Here is a 20,556-nt window from a genome sequence, read left to right as displayed (position 1 = left end):
GAGAGCATCAGCTGTTCTGGACGACAGTGTGATCAGGCTCTCCGCAGCCGATGTGAGTAAGACCTTTAAACAGGTCAACATTCACAAGGCCGGATTACGTGTACTCCGAGCTTGATTACGTGTACTCCGAGCATGCGCTGACCAACTGGCAAGTGTCTTCACTGACATTTTCAACTGTCCCTGTCTGAGCCTGTAATACCAACATGTTTCAAGCAGACAGCCATAGTCCCTGTGCCCAAGAACAGTAAGGTAACCTGCCTAAATGACTACTGACCCATAGCACTCACATCTGTAGCCATGACATGCTTTGAAAGGCTGGTCATGGCTCACATCAACACCATTATCCCAGAAACCCTAGTCCCACTCCAATTTGCATACCACCCCAACAGATCCACAGATGATGCAATCTCTATTGCACTCAACACTGCCCTTTCCCACCTGGCAAAAGGAACACCTACGTGAGAATGCAATTCATTGACTACAGCTCAGTGTTCAACACCATAGTGTCCTCAATGCTCATCAATAAGCTCAGAACCCTGGGACTAAACACCTCCCTCTGCAACTGGATCCTGGACTTCCTGACGGGCCGCCCCCAGGTGGTAAGGGTAGGTAACAACACATCCGCCACACTGATCCTCAACACTGGGGCCCCTCAGGAGTGCGTGCTCAGTCACCTCCTGTACTCCCTGTTCACTCATGGCTGCATGGCCAAGCACGACTCCAACACCATCATCAAGTTTGCTGATGACACAACAATGGCAGGTCTGATCACCGACAGCGATGAGACAGCATATAGGGAGGAGGTCAGACACCTGGCCATGTGGTGCCAGGACAACAACCTCTCCCTCAACGTGATCAAGACAAAGGAGTTGATTGTGGACTACAGGAAAAGGAGGACTGAGCATGCCCCCATTCTTATCGACAGGGCTGTAGTGGAACAGGTTGAGAGCTTCAAGTTCCTTGGTGTCCACATCACTAACAAACTAACATGGTCCAAACACACCAAGACCTATTCCCCCTCAGGAGACTGAAAAGATTTGGCATGGGTCCTCAGATCCTCAAAAGGTTCTACAGCTGCACCATCGAGAGCATCCTGACTGGTTGCATCACTGCCTGGTATGGCAACTGACCGGAAGACGCTACAGAGGGTAGTGCGTACAGCCCAGTACATCAATGGGGCCAAGCTTCCTGCCATCCAGGACCTCTATACTGGGGTGGCAGGGTAGCCTAGTGGTTAGAGTGTTGGACTAGTACCCGAAAGGTTTCATGTTCAAATCCCCAAACTGACAAGGTACAAATCTGTCATTCTGCCCCTGATCAGGCAGTTAACCCACTGTTCCTAGGATGTCATTGAAAATAAGAATTTGTTCTTAACTGACTTGCCTAGTTAAATAAAGGTAAAATTAAAAATATACTAGGTGGTGTCAGAGGAAGTCCCTGAAAATTGTCAAAGACTCCAGCCACCCTAGTCATAGACTGTTGCCTCTGCTACCTCGTGGTACCGGAGTGACTAATATGATTTGATCTCCCATGTTCCCCTCCCCCTGTCTCCCTCAACAGACATTTACCCTGCCTCCATCCCAATGGACACTGTTATTTTTACTACTATTACTACTATTTTATTTATATTATTTAGTATTGTTTTTATTTCACATTGACCTGCATTGTTGGAGCTCAGAATTTAAGATGTACACCTTCAATCCTGTACATGTGACTATTAAACTTCTAATCCAAAATCTTTGAATTTGTTCAGGAGAATTTTACCAGACCTACCTTTTCCCAAGAGTACAGTGGACAGCGAAGAGGTGGAAGGGGTGGGGTAGTTTATGATGGGGAAATATGAGGAACATTGATTCAAATCAATTTAACTATGATGATACAGTAAGAAAACATTTGTCTGAAATTGTATTACACTGTTGTGCACGCAGAAGTGACACATGATACAATAAGAAAACGTTTGTCTGAAATTGTATTACACTGTTGTGCACGCAGAAGTGACACATGATACAATAAGAAAACGTTTGTCTGAAATTGTATTACACTGTTGTGCACGCAGAAGTGACACATGATACAATAAGAAAACGTTTGTCTGAAATTGTATTACACTGTTGTGCACGCAGAAGTGACACATGATACAATAAGAAAACGTTTGTCTGAAATTGTATTACACTGTTGTGCACGCAGAAGTGACACATGATACAATAAGAAAACGTTTGTCTGAAATTGTATTACACTGTTGTGCACGCAGAAGTGACACATGATACAATAAGAAAACGTTTGTCTGAAATTGTATTACACTGTTGTGCACGCAGAAGTGACACATGATACAATAAGAAAACGTTTGTCTGAAATTGTATTACACTGTTGTGCGCGCAGAAGTGGTGCTTTTGAACACCGCGGTTTGAGCATGCGTTGTGTAGCTTTGTTAATGTTAGCTACTTAGCTAGCTATTGTAAAAATGGCGTTAAGCAAAACCTTTGGCCAGAAGCCGATTAAATTGCAGCTAGAGCAAGATGGAGACTTCTACATGGTTGGATCAGAGGTTTGTATGAGCAATATTTATTTAGCAATACAGCATTTTGGCCATCATCAGCCTGCGCCATTGTTGTCTGTCATGAAAGCTAGCTAACGTTACATCTCATAGCTAGCAAAACATCGCGCTATGCAGAATGAATCATGTCTGGCTAGTTCTCTAGCACCGTCAAGCTCGCATGCAATTAGAGTGTAGTCTACATTGTCTATTGTAGTAATACGCACAAAATCAAGTGAGCGTACTATTGGCCCAATCAATGTCGACTAACTGCTTGCTAGCTAACGTTAGCCAAGTCAGTTATTGTTGTGACTGTGTGGTCTTGGTGGTTCTAACAAAAACACACGACAAATATGACGAACACGAGAAAGTAAGTAAGGTATACAGAGTCAGTGCCAATACCATATTTACATTGGGCAGGGATGTGCAGAGAGGTAAGGTGACTTAGGCATCAGGCTATATGATTAGACAGCAGGGTATATTAGTCCGTGTGAATGTGTGTGAGCAAATTAAGTGTGTGAGTCCTGTGGGTGTGCGTAGTCAGTGCTAAAATAAAAGGTCCTGATGGCAGGGACCTCGGCTCCAGTGATTTACTAGGCTGTCCACACCACCCCCTGGAGTGCCATGCGATTGAGGGTGGTGCAGTTTCCATTACCAAGCAATGATGCAGCCAGTCAATTATGGTCTCAATGGTGCACCTGAAGAACTCGAGGGCCCATGCCAAAAACTTTCAAACTCCTGAGGAGGAAGAGGTGCGATCTCGCCTTCTTCATGACTGTGTGTGGACCATTTTAATAAGTTTCTTAGTGAGGAACTCTCAACCCGATGTGGATGGAGGCGTGTTCGCCCCCTGTTTCCTGTAGTCCACGATATGCTCCTTGTCCTGTCTGAGGTTGATGGAGAGGTTGTTGACCTGGTCACTGACTTCCTCCCTGTAGGCCAAGGGTTCCCCAACTTTTTTGGCCTGCGACCCCGTTTTGTTATCACTTTTGGGGGTGACCCCCACCCCCACCCATGTGGAAAAAAGTTATGTAATCAATGGCCAATGTTTAATTTGTAATTTAGGCTATGACTGTCTATTACAAATCAGTCTGACAGTATTTTATTATTTTTTTTACAGTATTTCAATCTGAAGACAGTATGGTTTGAAGTGACTAACATGCATCGGAAAGGTATTTAGAAGGTCAGAAGATCATCAGGCAGTAATGTTTTATGATCGTTGATGATATTCTTGTCCACCAGTCTGATTTAGTGCCTGGTCTTGTCCACTCGGTTCTAATGGCTTGTGGGCAGAGTAGAGGGAAATAGTTTTGTCATACAGTGAGGCAAAAAAGTATTTAGTCAGCCACCAATTGTGCAAGTTCTCCCACTTAAAAAGATGAGAGGCCTGTAATTTTCATCATAGGTACACTTCAACTATGACAGACAAAATGAGAAAAAAAATCCAGAAAATCACATTGTAGGATTTTTAATGAATTTATTTAGCAAATTATGGTGGAAAATAAGTATTTGGTCAATATCAAAAGTTTATCTCAATACTTTGTTATATACCCTTTGTTGGCAATGACAGAGGTCAAACGTTTTCTGTAAGTCTTCACAAGGTTTTCACACACTGTTGCTGGTATTTTGGCCCATTCCTCCATGCAGATCTCCTCTAGAGCAGTGATGTTTTGGGGCTGTTGCTGGGCAACACAGACTTTCAACTCCCTCCAAAGATTTTCTATGGGGTTGAGATCTGGAGACTGGCTAGGCCACTCCAGGACCTTGAAATGCTTCTTATGAAGCCACTCCTTCGTTGCCCGGGCGGTGTGTTTGGGATCAATATCATGCAGGATTTGAGTCCCTGGCGGCGTAGTGTGTTACTACTGGTAGGCTTTGTAACTTTGGTCCCAGCTCTCTGCAGGTCATTCACTAGGTCCCCCCGTGTGGTTCTGGGATTTTTGCTCACCGTTCTTGTGATAATTTTGACCCCACGGGGTGAGATCTTGCATGGAGCCCCAGATCGAGGGAGATTATCAGTGGTCTTGTATGTCTTCCATTTCCTAATAATTGCTCCCACAGTTGATTTCTTCAAACCAAGCTGCTTACCTATTGCAGATTCAGTCTTCCCAGCCTGGTGCAGGTCTACAATTTTGTTTCTGGTGTCCGTTGACAGCTCTTTGGTCTTGGCCATAGTGGAGTCTGGAGTGTGACTGTTTGAGGTTGTGGACAGGTGTCTTTTATACTGATAACAAGTTCAAACAGGTGCCATTAATACAGATAACGAGTGGAGGACAGAGGAGCCTCTTAAAGAAGAAGTTACAGGTCTGTGAGAGCCAGAAATCTTGCTTGTTTGTAGGTGACCAAATAGTTATTTTCCACCATAATTTGCAAATAAATTCATAAAAAATCCTACAATGTGATTTTCTGGATTTTTTTCTTCATTTTGTCTGTCATAGTTGAAGTGTACCTATGATGAAAATTACAGGTCTCATCTTTTTAAGTAGGAGAACTTGCACAATTGGTGGCTGACTAAATACTTTTTTTGCCCCACTGTACGTGTTCCTGAGAGTCGTATCTCTCAGTGATGGGTCATAATACTTTGTAGCTTAAACCTTTGAAAAGACAGAGCCACATTTGTAGGAAGAAAACAGAAACCGGTCTGTTTATTACAACCACATCTAACGGCTATCGGAGGTTTCTGACGTGATCTCCTCACCATGTTTTCACGTCAGGTGACCCCCTCATGGGGTTGCGACTCCTAGTTTGGGAAACCCTGCTGTGGGCTGTCTCATCATCTCCAGTGATCAGGCCTACCACCGTCGTGTCGTCAGCAAACATGATGATGGTGTTGGAGTCGTGCACGACCACGCAGTGGTAGGTGAACAGGGAGCTACATGAAGTGTAGGGTCTTGGGGTTGTTTCTGGACTGTCTGGGCCCTATACTCTTAACGCAAAAAAAAAACTATCTTCCTTGCCCTCAGGTTGGAAACTACCTCCGTATGTTCAGGGGCTCTCTGTATAAAAGGTACCCATCACTCTGGAGGAGGTTAGCCTCAGTAGAGGAAAGGAAGAAGATTGTAGCATCATCACACGGTGAGTAACACACTCTTGTCAGACACATTATCTTATGAAAACTGTATTTTTATTGTTTTTCACACAGCCACTTAGCCTATAAGTCCAGACCGCAAGTAGAACTCTAGGATATTATTAACACAACTTTTAGCCACAAGTGTGACTCTGCTGAAGGTGTCCGAATGTGAAGAGATCTTTGAGGGGAATGATGAGAAGTACAAAGCAGTTTCCGTAAGCACAGAGCCACCGGCGTACCTCAGGTAATGCCTCCCTCTTATCTCACCATATAGTCTTTTGCGTTAGGAAAGAACCGAGTACTGCTAGTGCATGACAATATGATTCATACCTAATTTCGGGAGTATGCCTGCCAAAACAGAAATTCCACTAAAACTATCTTTTGCTATTTGTTTCATTCGTCCACTGCTGATCCAGTCCCACATTTGTTTGAATATTAGCATAATTTTTTCAAGATATAGAACTTTCAAAGTACAGAAAGTGTCACCGTTTGATGTGCTGTATTTGAGTAGAGCCTTTTTAGAGTGTGAACTAAGCCAAATGGGTTTTGTTCATCGTATGTCCTCATGTCAAAAGTCCCTAGTACTTCTCTGTCCATCCCAGGGAGCAGAAGGCAAAGAGGAACAGCCAGTGGGTCCCCACGCTGCCCAACTGCTCCCACCACCTGGATGCTGTGCCCTGCTCCACCACCATCAATCGCAACCGAATGGGCCACGACAAGAAGAGGACCTTCCCCCTGTGGTGAGGAAAGCAAACCCACATTGGCCAGTGGGTGTGTCTGTATTGATACACATACACTGAGTGCGTGTATGCAATTTTAAATAGATAGACCTGTGCCATTTCGTCTTGGAGCAATACACATGCATCTTTCTATAAACTAGGGTACAAGTGAGTATTTCCTAGGAACAATGCCTTTTCCAGCATGATGGAGCACCTTGCCATCGATATTTTGGGTCCATGGCCAGGAAACTCCCCAGACCTTAATCCCATTGAGAATTTGTGGTCAATCCTCAAGAGGCGGGTGGACAAACACAAACCCACAAATTCTGACAAACTCCAAGCATTGGTTATGCAAGAATGGGCTGCCATCAGTCAGATGTGGCCCAGAAGTTAATTGACAGCATGCCAGGATGGATTGCAGAGGTCTTGAAAAAGAAGGGTCAACACTGTAAATATTGACTCTTTGCATCAACTTCATGTAATTGTCAATAAAAGCCTTTGACTCTTAGGAAATGCTTGTAATTCTACTTCAGTATTCCATAGTAACATCTGACAAAAATATCTAGACACTGAGGCAGCAGACTTTGTGAAAATTAATATTTGTGTCATTCTCAAAACTTTTGGCCACGACTGTACACAATTCCTGGATGCTGAAAATGTCCCAGTTCTTCCATGGCCTGCATATTCACCAGACACGTCACCCATTAAGCATGTTTGAGATGCTCTGGATCAACGTTTACGACAGTGTGTTCCAGTTCCCACCAAAATATCCAGCACAGGTATTGAAGAGGAGTGGGGCAACAGGCCACAATCGACAGCCTGATCAACTCTATGCAAAGGAGATGTCATGCTGCATGAGGCGAATGGTGGTCACACACTGGTTTTCTGATCCATGCCCCTACCTTTTTTTGCGGGTTCTGTGACCAACAGATGCATATCTGTATTCCCAGTTGTGAAATCCATAGATTAGGACCTAATGAATTTATTTCAGCTGACTGTGTTCCTTATACTAACTCAGTCAAATCTTAGAAATTGTTGCGTTTACATGTTTGTTTAGTGTAGATCTCAGAAATCTATTTTGTGTTACGTGGTGAAAACGGTTTTCATGGGCACACAAATCCGCCCAAAATAATTGCAAAATAGAATGCGTCTTTGCAAAATACAATGTGTCTAACCGAAAGTCACCTTACCTTGAAGCTTACTTAACCTACAGTACCAGTCAAAAGTTTGGACACACCTACTCATTCCAGGGTTTTTCCTTATTTTAACTACTTTCTACAGAGTATAATAATAGTGAAGACATCAAAACTATGATATAACACATATGGAATCATGTAGTACATAAAGTGTTAATCAAATCTAAGTATATTTGAGATTATTCAAAGTAGCCACCCTTTGCCTTGATGACAGCTTTGCACACTCTTGGTATTCTCTCAACCAGCATTTCAATTAACAGGTGTGTCTTGTTAATTTGTGCAATTGCTTTCCTTAATGCATTTGAGGCAATCAGTTGTGTTGTGACAAGGTAGGGGTGGTATACAGAAGATTTGGTAAAACTCCAAGTCCATATTATGGCAGGAACAGCTCAAATAAGCAAAGAGAAATGACAGTTCATCATTACTTTAAGACATGAAGGTCAGTCAATCCGGAAAATTTCAAGAACTTTGGAAGTTTCTTCAAGTGCAGTTGCTACAGAGGATAAGTTCATTAGAGTTACCTGCCTCAGAAATTTCAGCCCAAATAAATGCTTCACAGAGTTCAAGTAACAGACACATCTCAACATCAACTGTTCAGAGGAGACTGTGAATTACGCCTTCATGGTCGAATTGCTGCAAGGAGAACACTACTAAAGGACACCAATAATAAGAAGAGACTTGCTTGGGCCAAGAAACATGATCAATAGACATTAGACTGGTGGAAATCTGTCCTTTGGTCTGATGAGTCCAAATTTGCGATTTTTGGTTACAACTGCCAGGCTGTGGCTGTGTAAGGGCTATTTGACCAAGAAGGAGAGTGATGGAGTGCTGCATCAAATGACTTGGCCTCAACAATCACCTGACCTCAACCCAATTGAGATGGTTTGGAAGGAGTTGAGGACCGCAGAGTGAAGGAAAAGCAGCCAACAAGTGCTCGGCATATGTGGTAACTCCTTCAAGACTGTTGGAAAAGCATTCCAGTTGAAGCTGGTTGAGAGAATGCCAAGAGTGTGCAAAGCTGCCATCAACTCAAAGGGTGGCTACTTTGAAGAATTTCAAATATGAAATATATTTTGATTTGTTTGACACTTTTTTTTTTTTTTTTTTTACTTCATGATTACACGTGTTGTTTTGAAGTCTCCACTATTATTCTACAATGTAGAAAATAGTCACACATACACAAAAAAACTTGAATGAGTAGGTGTGTCCAAACTTTTGACTTGTGCTGTAAATAGATACTTCGTTAACGTGGTTCTTCAATTTTGTAATACTTATGCATCCAACATTTGGTGTCGAGCTGTTTAATTACACTGTGATAATTCCACACATTATCTGATCCAGGAAGGAATTTTCTGAATGACAGTCAAGTGAGAAACGGCTCTTGTGGTGATACTTTTTTTATTTAATTATTTTAAAATCATGGAATATGTTTGTATTCATGCTGGTCTTATCAAGGGAATACGTTTGTAATTTGTCTCTGAGTCCTAAAGGGAAGTGTTTGTGTTGTCTTTTATTCCCAGACAAATCGCTGTAGAAACTGCCTAGATGTCATTGGATGACGGTAGGAATGAAATGGTATTTTATTTAGTGGTTTTTACTTTCTGTATTGACATTTTACTAGATTTCATAAAACAAGTGCTGAAAAAAAGGTGTTGTTGAGGATTGTCCAGAATATGTTGGTGTCTCATTTGTTACAGTACGTCGGTGAAGACCGTTGTGACTGGATGCACATGGGATCTAATGTCCCTGGCGAATTGATGTTGATCATCTGTTTTAGTCTGCTTGATTTACAGCAGGGTCTTGTTAGATTTAACAGAGAAAGCATCAAGGTAATGTGTTCATGTTTTCATATGTTTTTTTGTTCGCTTACTCATTATCAAAATAGATGTTGAGGTTAATGCTACTTTTGTTCATGGCTTTATTATGTGAGCCTGAATTTGCCACATAGGCTACAGAGAAATAAACATGCATGCATCCAATTTATTTAGTCAGGCAAGTCTATATTATGCTCATATTTTTTATATAATAATCATTTGAAAATCAGTGCATTGGCAAAGCCTAAAAAAGTAATTTATTCTTAGTGGTAATTGACCTTTTTAAAAATTTACCCTTTGCATATTTTTGGGGAGGGAGGGGTTCTATATTAAGCCTTACATTTTAGTCGTTCGGCAGATGCTCTTATCCAGAGCGACTTACAGGAGCAATTAGGTTGAAGTGCCTTGTTCAAGGGCACATCAACAGACTTTTCACCTAGTCGACTCTGGGATTCTGACCAGCAACCTTTTGGTTACTGGCCCAATGCTCTTAACCGCTGCTGCACAATTTTATAACATCGAGGTCCTTGAAAATGACAATTACGTACTTGGAAAAAGTTCCTCCCTGAAAGTCCTTAAATTTGACTTGTCTGTATCAACCCTGCTTAAGGATGTATAGTCCTAGGCTTATGATGTTGTAAGTGGACTTAGAGGAATATATGCAAATTGGCCCATAAGTACACATTTGGAACTGCATAAAAATATATGTTTTATTTCAAACCATTTTGAAATGTTGATCGCAATGTGACACATTGGCCCCATTATTTATAGAAAGACCTACATTGAGAATAATCTTTGCACTTTTCAGGCTGGGTTAGAAGGGCCCTTTTGATGACTTGTGCAAAAGTGTCTTTGTACTCTTTTTCTCATTGACCGAGGTACTTGCTCCATTTCTCTTGTGAAAATGAGCCTTTGGAAAAGTCCTGAGATGTCCACATTAGCGGATGAGTCTCCACTCTGCTCGTCATAACGTCGCTCAGTGACTGCATGACGGTGATCCTTAGTGTGGGGAAAATGAAGGAATGGTTCAGTCGCAGTCTGTTTCACCCTCTCAAGCTATTTGAGGGTCAGGAGATACAACTTGAGACAGAGGTCGTCCAGGGTCACTGAGACTCCCTCTGGTTTTTAAATTAGGTAGAGTTGCTCATTCATCGAGTGTTTTTCTTGTGGTCTTCCAGAAAGCAAGCACTGTCCCCTGACATGACTGTCTATGAGAACATCCTTCCCACAGCCCACTTGTCTAGATAACAAAAGCATTTAATTGTGTCGCTGGAACATATCAAAACAGATCCGCCTACTCGGGCACTTTTTGCTGACCTTGAAAGATGGAGGCTTTTAAGCGCCGTTGCCATGTTTTCAACAGTCTCTGACTATATCTCTTGTTTTCATGGCATCTTTGTTTAGTTGCTGTTTGTGTTTGTAACTAAGCTCTCTAGATTGTTTACGGTTGAGATAATAAAGTAAAGTACATAAACAAGATCCTAACATCATTTAGTATCTATCTAATGGTGGAAAAGTTAGTTTAGGAATAAGACACCCTTGACTTGTGAAAAATGGAGGCCTAAATAACTTAATTATTTGAAGGAACAAAGAGCGACGCAAACTGTGGGTGAATGCGCCTTTTCACCTTGTATAGCCTATGATGCTATCATGCTAGTGAGGATGATAGAGAACACAGGTTGTTGGAAACAGCATTAGTGTAGTGTTCCCGAGATGCTGTCTTTGTTAGGGCTTGGATGGAATGCACCAGGGTGGGATAATACACAACACTTGTTTACCCCTGAGGTCTACTACTGTTCTGTTTGTTGGAATCCTCCTCACCAGGTCCAAAACAAATGTTACTTTATCATTTTCCCTGCTATGCAGTCAACAGTTGTGATGCAATTGTCTCCAAAAGGCCCATCCAATTCTAGAAATCACATCTTTTTTTTTTTGAAAGCTTGAAAACACATAAGTCAGCATGTCTGGCTCAAAGCATTGCTCTTTTCCTGTGGTTTTAGCAGAGGATCCATTCTGTGGCCTCGCTAGTGAACATCTCTCCTTTTTTCTGGTGCAGATGTGATCTGTTGAACAGTGCATGTTGTGTATGCTGCTCTGAATGCTAGTGTTGATGGACATTTAGTCCAGAAAATACCCTATAGAGCGACAAATGACTGAATCTTTCACTGTGCACCCAATTTTGCAGGACAATAGAATTGACCATTGTTGAATTTGAATTCTATTAGGATGCCCATTAGCTGAGGTCATGCCGTCAGCTAATCTTCCTGAGGTCTAACACAGAACTAAAAATACTTTACTAAGAATGTGTAGGATACCAACCTGGTCCCATTCTGTATGTGCGGAGCCACCTCTTCTATCGTTGTCATGCCAAACACATGTTGACATAACAAATGAATGAACATGGAAAGCAGTTGGCTAAAGTAAAAACAGCCTGGACCACCAGGCTAGTAGAATGATGAGAGAGAGAGACACAGAATTCCCATGTGATAAACATCAATTCATCATACATTCCAAATGGTGGCCACCGTTGTACAATGGCGCTTATTGGGTTCATCTTTTGTTAGCAACAACCAGCTGAAGATGAGTAGAAGCTAAATTAGGGGTAGATGTTACCACCTGGTATTCACGATAAGTGTCTTTAAATGTCTCCAAGAATGATGGGGAGACAAACAAATGATTTTACTACTTTTCGTAGGTTGTAGCGTGATCTAATACCTTGTCTTCTCCCCCTTTTCCCTCTGTGAAGCTTTGACGACCACGACCCGGCGGTGATCCACGAGAATGCGTCTCAGGCCGAGGTGTTGGTTCCCATTCGTCTGGACATGGAGATTGACGGGCAGAAGCTCCGAGATGCCTTCACCTGGAACATGAATGTTACGGCTCCACTATCCATTCCCCTTGGCTGGAAGACCGCTTTGGAGTTACAAACTCTAGTTTGGGATGTTATTCTGAAAATTACTTAAGGTTATAGAATCGCTGCCCAGCAACAGCCGCACTTTGAGCCACATCTCAATAGTCTAAAGTGGCTTCCTTCCTATCCTAGTCTCATCTGCTTCATCTGCACTGATCTGAAAATACACTGGAAGCAAAGTGATGGATGCCTACCAAGAAAAAATCCTGCTCTCATCAGCCTTGTTCTTTCACATCAGGGTGATTATAGGAAAGAACATGAGGATAGGAAGCCACTCAAACTATTGACATTCACCCCTGTTCATTCTGTCTTTGCCTCCACTCACCGTCCTATCCTGTCCCTCCAGAGAAGCTGATGACCCCGGAGATGTTTGCTGAGATCCTGTGTGACGACCTGGACCTGAACCCCCTGGCCTTTGTCCCGGCCATCGCCTCAGCTATCCGCCAGCAGATAGAGTCCTACCCCACAGACAGCATCCTGGATGAACAGACCGACCAGAGGGTCATCATCAAGGTGGGCACATACACAGTCACACACAATCAATTCACTGCTGCAATGGGAGCACAGGCCAAGGGCTGCATCTCAGTAATAACATGAAGGGTTTGTCATAACATCAGTCCTATACATACTGTATTTCTTAAACGTGTATGTGTGTCTCAGCTGAACATCCACGTGGGGAACATCTCCCTGGTGGACCAGTTTGAGTGGGACATGTCGGAGAGGGAGAACTCTCCGGAGACGTTTGCCCTGATGCTGTGCTCCGAGCTGGGCCTGGGAGGAGAGTTTGTTACTACCATTGCCTACAGCATCCTCGGCCAGCTCAGCTGGCACCAGAGGACGTACGCCTTCAGGTACCACAGATGCTCAAAACATGCATATAAATGCAAAATATGCATTTGCACAAACGCACACACACCAAACAAAAACAACACTAAATACACATGTATGGACACAGAGCACACCTAATGACACTGATGGATCCAGACAGAACCTTCCCAGTTCACACACATGCTCGGTCAGACATTTTAACATCCTATGCATTGTCCAGTGTAATGACAAAATGCAGAGTTGGAGAGTTAGAAACACATATTTTGCAACTCTTTGATCGGAAGGTCTTTGTCTCGACACATTTTTCAGCCTAAATGCAGCATTCCCCATACTGTTTTGTAGAATAGATATTTTAAATAGTCAAGATGTAAGGTTGCCAGTATCATGGATACTTGCTGGAATAAGGCCAGAACACATTTAGTTCCCCCAGTGTGATGTATTTTAATATGCCTCTTGACTTATTCCACATTTTGTTGTTACAGCCTGAATTCAAAATAGATTAAATATCATTTTTTCTCACTCATCTACACACAATATCCCATAATGACAAAGTGAAGACATGTTTTTAGAAATACATCCACAGGTGCACCTCCAATTGACTCAAATGATGTCAATTAGCCTATCAGAAGCTTTTAAAGCCATGACATCATTTTCTGGAATTTCCAAGCTCTTTAAAGGCACAGTCAACATAGTGTATGTAAACTTCCCACTGGAATTGTGATACAGTGAATGATAAGTGAAATAATCTCTGTAAACAATTGTTGGAAAAATGACTTGTCAGGCACAAAATAGATGTCCTAACCGACTTGCCAAAACTATAGTTTGTTAACAAGAAATGTGTGGAGTGGTTGAAAAACTAGTTTTAATGACTCCAGCCTAAGTGTATGTAAACCTCCTTCTTTAAGATTAACTATATCTCACAGTGACATGAACATGAGGTCAGTTTGAGGCATTTGCATGTGTTGTGTGGTGTCTTAAGAGTGTGTGGGGAGGCGTTTAAAAGTTGGCTGCCTGCCTATGACTCCCAAGTTGGGATTTTAATTTCAAACACACAGACAGCCTGCATCTTGTTTACACCACAGAGTGTACACACACACACACACACCCTTTAGCCTTCATCCATTATTCACAAGCACGGGTACCATGTGTTTTTCCACCGAAACAAAAGCTTCATCCATAGGGAGTTTCCAGCCAACTAAACACTAAAACGGTCCCTTTAGCGTCTAATGGCGATCGTTTTACATATTGAAATGTCTTAACGTTGTACAGATTTTCTCCCAGACAGTGAGACAGACATACAGTGGTTCCTCCTTTAAAAGTTGCGAGCTTACACAGCGGGCCTTAGAGGTACCCAGCGTCACGGATTCATTGCTCCAGACCACCACAAGGGGGAGGTAGAGCACTCATTATGCATTTGGGTCCCAAGGTTTTTATATGACCAATCATATCGAGTGGTTCCAATGACGAATTTGACGCGAGCCACCTGTCCCTGGTGACTTTCTTCAGCAAAGATGGCTGACAAAACATTACAGGGGAAGCAAATGTCAATAGTTATATCGTCATAACGAGTCAAGCAAAAAAATTACAATTGAGAGGAATTTTTGTAGAGACAAACGATTGTGCATATTTTTTTGTCTTGAAGTTAATTTACAAAAATCACTACTTAGCAAGTTTTCTTTTTCAATCATCCAATACCAGGTTTTTTTACATAATAAAAAACAGATCCTGCCAGCACGCCCACAAGCATCCTGAATGACGCGTGGAAGAGAGCGAAGAGACCGGCATAATAATGTAATGAAACAAGCAGGGAGCAGATTTCGAACCCTCAACATTCTAGCCTAAAGTCCAGCATGCTATCGACTGTGCCCAAATGTATTAATTGGGGTTGGGGCTGATTGTGGCTAAAAACACTATCAATTGAAGTTAGAAGCAAAAGCCTACAGCTATTTTAGCACCGTTTCGTGCTGCTCTGAGACCAGCATGGTGACTCTGAGACAAGCCTACTCCTTCCCGTCGGGGGATTGAACCCCGGTCTCCCGTCCGCACACAGGGATTCTTTAGCTAAATAGCCCAGTACTGTGCTGCCGACCGTCACGTTATACAGCGCCATATTTTCCTTTCCATTCTAACAGAAACTCGGAGGGTTTTAAAATTTCATGGAATAGAAACACCATAATATTAATCAATTAATTAAGCAAGTACCAGTCAAAGGTTTGGACACACCTACTCATTCCAGGATTTTTCTTTATTTTTTCTTTTTATTTTTACTATTTTTTACATTGTAGAATAATAGTGATGACATCACAACTATGAAATAACACCGGTCCCCCGCGTGCCCTGCATTCTGTAGTACAGACCTGCTTTCCCTTATGTAAGGAATTAGGCACTTTCCCATGTTTACTACAGTATGTATTGTAGACTGCACAGTAGCCTAATAAACAAATAAGCACATTTAGTTAATAAAATAATGATTAAAAAAATACTCTTTCAAAATGCAGATGTTGATTTTTAGTTATGGATCCGTAATGAATTACAATGGGAATAAATATCACTAATTTACAGAAATATTGGAACAAAGTTCTCTAACGAAGGCAAAACATTTAGAATCCTCCAATCCTGTAGCCTACTTCCAACCATCATGTTGAACAATCGCAATATTTTCCATTCCATCCTAACGGAAACCCTGTTTTTTTGTTTTTCTCTGAATAGAAACACCATAATATTAATCAAATTAATTAATCAACATTTCTTAATATAAATCCCATATACTATCTTATTACAAAAAAGGTTTAAAATTCTCTGCTAATGCCAACACGGAATACTATCAAATGCTTCTCAAATATGCCCTCTGGTGGTCAAACTAGAAATAACTTGCAGTAACAAAAAAAATGGCTGACAATTTAAACGACATGCCACTGAATGCTGCGGCAGCACGCAAGATATGACGCAACTTTTAAAGGAGGAACCACTGTAAAGTACAGCCTGTTTGTTTGTGTGTTTTTCCTCCCCCACTCTGCCCTGCATGGTTTCTCATCGCATTAGCTTGGCTCTGTTAATTTGGGATGTTTTGTTCACATGGGCTGTTCCATTGTGTGTCACCTGCTTATCAAACAGTGGTGGTCGATTCCATTTCACCAATGGACATTTCATGAAATGAACTGAAATAGCAAATGGAGAAATTAGTAATCGATTGCCAACCCTAATGCCAATGCTTTTGAGTCATTTCAAGTCATTGATTGTGTGTAAATGAGGACTGGAGAGTTTTTCTATCATGCCTTTTTGTTTTGCATTGCAAATGAATGATCTTTTCTACTCTCTTCCCCCACTTGTCTGTCTTTTTATAGGGCTGATTTCAGGTCAATATTATTTTGAATTACTTGAACTACTACCCCTCTCCTCCCAAGCTAAACCCTCACCACCCACGTTCTCTTGACATGATCTGCCTTGGGAAGCTGAGTACATTTACACTTTATCTCTCTCTCTCTCATCTGTTGACTTGACTTTGCAGGGCTTGTCCACCCCAAGGAAACCATTTTTACTTGTATTATGAATAAAAAAGCCTATGAAGTTGTATGATATTCTGTTTCTGCCAAGTCAGGGAAAACTATGTAGTTCTCACTGTTGGTTGGTCTACAAACTGCACTACACACAAGTTTGAAGTTGTATTAGTTGTATGTACAGGGTACACATGGAATACACCATCCAACGAAATGCTTACTTGCAGGTCCATTCTCGACAATGCAACAACAACAAGAAATAATAAAAGAATACAAACAAAGTAAATGGCTCAGTAGAACACAGAAAACTGTGTGGCTTATTGTTGTAACTATGTAGAGAGAGCATCAGAAATCCAGATGTTATCAGACAAAATGGTTCCACTGGTGCCTTTATCTATTCTCCCAGTTCTTCATTTGTCAAACTGAAAAGGCATGTGTTAGTTTAGAATCCCTTATACCATGGGGATAAAAACAAACAGAAATGGAGGCATTTTGACTGCAGGTATGTCAAATGCCGTAGTGGGCCGAGCGAGGTTTGATTGATGGATACTGTATGACTGTTTTCATTGCTTTGGCGGAGTGTGCTAGTGGTGAATCTGTGCTTTACTTATCAAGATGGCATCTTCGTTAAAAAAACATGATCATCACACAATTTGAATACGAAATTTCCCAAAACTTAAAAAAAAGTTTGAATAAGTCGTGATTTTATCCGTTTGGATCAAGGGTATGTCTATTCCTCATCAAAATGGCACTAGCACAAGAGTGACAAGGGTGGCCATGTTGTTTTTCTCCTCCAAGATGCCTCTTATTTCCTCTCCCACTTCTTCAACACACCATGACTGCAGCATGTCCCATCCTGGGCGCTCTCTTCCTAGTTTTGCCGTCTCATTTCCTGTCGCTCTGTCATTTTCTGCAGTGAGAACCCCCTGCCAAAGGTGGAGATTGCCATCCGCAACACAGGCGACGCTGACACATGGTGCCCTCTGCTGGAGACCCTGACAGATGCAGAGATGGAGAAGAAGATCAGGGACCAGGACAGGAACACCAGGTAAGACAGAGACAGCCTGGCATTCAAAACCTAGTTCTTTCTCAATTCATCTTTACATTTTTCCTCCATCTTCCCTCGAGGAGATGTGAGGAATCACAGAAAGACCAATTGAGATAGCCTTACTTTCCAACTAGCGCCCTCGTCTCCTCCTCATCTCTATGTCCACTGTTGTAGAAAAGGAATACCACATTCAAACTGTTTTTAGTATTTTGTTCATTATTCCGCTGTTAATACAATCCCAAATGATTGTGCATGTCATCAGTCAAATTTTAAGATGGAACACGCGTCATGACGACAGTTTTTTGCTCTGGACATTGAGAACAATGCAGAGCAAAGTACTTTAACTTGAACACTTGACTGCTGACATGCACCATTTTGGGGGGATTGTTGTATTAACAGTGCACTAATTAAATGTTCAGGAAGAGACAACAAGATTCAGGTTTTTCCTCAAAATCAGACATTTATTTTAGTCTGCACCACTCAGACAATTGAAAACTGATCCGTGTAAAACCAGTTATAATTTGGAATAGGGTATTTGGTCAGAAAAGTATGAACTTCTATCCTACATCATATTTCCCATCTAAGAATGTTTTCTACTGTGTTGTATTTATGCCAGCCCATCTGCCACATGAGGGGTTGGGTTAAATGCGGAAGACACATTTTAGTTGAATGCATTCAGTTGTACAACTGACTAGGTATCCCCCTTTCCCATAGTAACCTATTTAATGTGTTTTCCTTTCAGGCGCATGAGACGACTTGCCAACACTGCCCCCGCCTGGTAGAGAGAAGCACCAATAAGCTACTACAGAGCCTCTAGTCCAGTGGTTCCCAACCTTTTTGAACCGTGGCACACCTTGATGGGATATACAATTATGCCTTGCACACCAAAAATGTCCCTATTAATTTATTTAGTGGTAATGACATCCATCTGATCTATATTGCATATCATCTATTTTCTGTGACAAATGTTTATTAAATAGGGTTTGTTTGAAGTATTTTCATAGTTCCTTACTCATGAAGGTTAATTTGTGTATACCCCTTTAAGAGTATCCTGCAAATAGGTATTGAGTTTTGAACGGTCTGTGAGGTACAACGACGGACACAAAGCCACGCTCCGTTTGTTTTCATGGCAAGAGGCTGTGGTATAGCTAATAAATTACTCTCGCTAAGCCTAATCAAACTTACAAGTGCTAATGGTTCACAGATCAATGATCACAGACTAAGTAAAATAATAAAAATGACTTTGCTCGTGATGCGAGCCCCTCAAATGATACAAATGGAACAGCCTGAGTGCACTGGACTTGGAACAACTATACAGATGTAACAGCCTGAGTGCACTGGACTTGGAACAACGATACAGATGTAACAGCCTGAGTGCACTGGACTTGGAACAACGATACAGATGTAACAGCCTGAGTGCACTGGACTTGGAACAACGATACAGATGTAACAGCCTGAGTGCACTGGACTTGGAACAACGATACAGATGTAACAGCCTGAGTGCACTGGACTTGGAACAACTATACAGATGTAACAGCCTGAGTGCACTGGACTTGGAACAACGATACAGATGTAACAGCCTGAGTGCACTGGACTTGGAACAACTATACAGATGTAACAGCCTGAGTGCACTGGACTTGGAACAACGATACAGATGTAACAATGTACCATTTATTCTATTATCTGACTGGCACAGGTGCTCCCAAATCCAAATTCCAGAGTGTTCAAACATTTTTATCAAGATTAGGAAAAGTTTTGTGGCACACCACTGCTTCTAGTCAGCTAACAGTCAACTCCTATGTGCCCTCTGTGGAGACACACACACAAACAAACGTGACAATAGACAGTCAACTGGTCCCTTCTTACAGCCCCCATAATATTAAACTAACTCTATGCTTGATTGTCATACTAATCCAGTACCAATGTCACATCTCCCATTAATTAGAAAAATGACGTCTGATCCCAGATCACAGACTGTTCAAGGAGCCTTATCCATTTCTAGCCCCTCTAGTGGTTCAACCACTACTCATTTCTGATGAGATGACGTGGTATATAAAAGGGGCCATGGGTAGAGTGTATTTGTCCGTATGAAATGTAGCCTTTGTCGATTGTACGGACTCACCATCTAAGTGAGCTCTACCTGTAATACTGCTTTGATGCACTCCTATCTCTCATGATAGACAATGCTGACGGACTTGATCTGTCTGTTAATAGAAACACTCAGACTCAACTCTTGGGAATAATGTAAAGTTATGTATTTATGCTGATACTTTTAGTAAATTTTTTAGTTTTTAGTTTCCTTTTTTTAATAAAATAACATAAACCAGACATTTGAAATGAATATTATATGTTGCCCTACAAATTCTTGTACATGGGGACAAAGATCATAGAGAAATAAGAAATGTCGTCCGAGCAATTGGGTTTGAAGGTAGGCCTTGAAATACATCCACAGGTACACCTCCAATTGACTCAAATGATGTCAATTAGCCTATCAGAAGCTTCTAAAGCCATGACAGTTTTGGAATTGGAATTTTCCAAGCTGTTTAAAGGCACAGTCAACTTAGTGTATGTGAACTTCTGACCCACTGGAATTATGATATAGTGAATTATATCACAGGGGCCAAGCTTCCTGCCATCCAGGACCTACATACCAGGCGGTGTCAGAGGAAGGCCCTAAAAATTGTGAAAGACTCCAGCCACCCTAGTCATAGACTATTCGCTCTGCTACCACACGGCAAGAGGTACGTGCTTTTACTTCGTCCCATTTCTTTTCCAACGATTGTACGTTGGCTAATAGTATGGATGGCAAAGGCAGATTAGCCACTCGTCGCCTGATCCTCACACGGCACCCAGATCTCCTTCTGTGAAATATGTCTCTTTCTCTTGTGTCGGGGTTGAGGGCCTGTTTGGATGTCTGGAGTAAATCCCTCTTGTCTGACTCAT

General features: G+C 41.8%; 1 protein-coding gene across 4 annotated transcripts; it reads left to right on the top strand.

Moving 5' to 3' along the window:
- Nucleotides 1-2,355: 2,355 nt before the first annotated feature.
- LOC110509486 (SWI/SNF-related matrix-associated actin-dependent regulator of chromatin subfamily B member 1) lies at nucleotides 2,356-19,941 on the top strand. Of its 4 annotated transcripts, XM_090227328.1 has the most exons (10): nucleotides 2,356-2,542; nucleotides 5,494-5,605; nucleotides 5,736-5,844; nucleotides 6,203-6,340; nucleotides 12,076-12,202; nucleotide 12,479; nucleotides 12,587-12,753; nucleotides 12,901-13,091; nucleotides 17,482-17,613; nucleotides 18,356-19,941. In XM_090227328.1, exons 1-10 carry the CDS (start codon nucleotides 2,459-2,461, stop codon nucleotides 18,393-18,395), a joined length of 1,101 nt encoding a protein of 366 aa, XP_090083454.1. In that variant the 5' UTR covers nucleotides 2,356-2,458; the 3' UTR covers nucleotides 18,396-19,941. The 4 variants fall into 4 exon arrangements, with proteins under 4 accessions (XP_090083454.1, XP_090083451.1, XP_090083453.1 ...); XM_090227326.1 differs by lacking the exons at nucleotides 5,736-5,844; nucleotides 6,203-6,340; nucleotides 12,076-12,202; nucleotide 12,479 and adding an exon at nucleotides 3,651-3,713 and having other exon boundaries at nucleotides 2,410-2,542; XM_090227325.1 differs by lacking the exons at nucleotides 5,736-5,844; nucleotides 6,203-6,340; nucleotides 12,076-12,202; nucleotide 12,479.
- The last annotated feature ends 615 nt before the right edge of the window (nucleotides 19,942-20,556 follow it).

Source organism: Oncorhynchus mykiss, chromosome 29 (assembly GCF_057628025.1).
Source record: "Oncorhynchus mykiss isolate SJ-2025 chromosome 29, ASM5762802v1, whole genome shotgun sequence".
Lineage (NCBI taxonomy): Eukaryota > Metazoa > Chordata > Actinopteri > Salmoniformes > Salmonidae > Oncorhynchus > Oncorhynchus mykiss.
This window is presented reverse-complemented; position numbering and strand designations above follow the sequence as displayed.

Coding starts and splice junctions, on each gene's coding strand:
- LOC110509486 (XM_090227328.1), top strand. CDS start 2,459: ATGGCGTTAAGCAAAACCTTTGGCCAGAAGCCGATTAAATTGCAGCTA. Junction 2,543..5,493: donor TCTACATGGTTGGATCAGAG/GTTTGTATGAGC, acceptor CCTTGCCCTCAG/GTTGGAAACTACCTCCGTAT. Junction 5,845..6,202: donor GAGCCACCGGCGTACCTCAG/GTAATGCCTCCC, acceptor TGTCCATCCCAG/GGAGCAGAAGGCAAAGAGGA.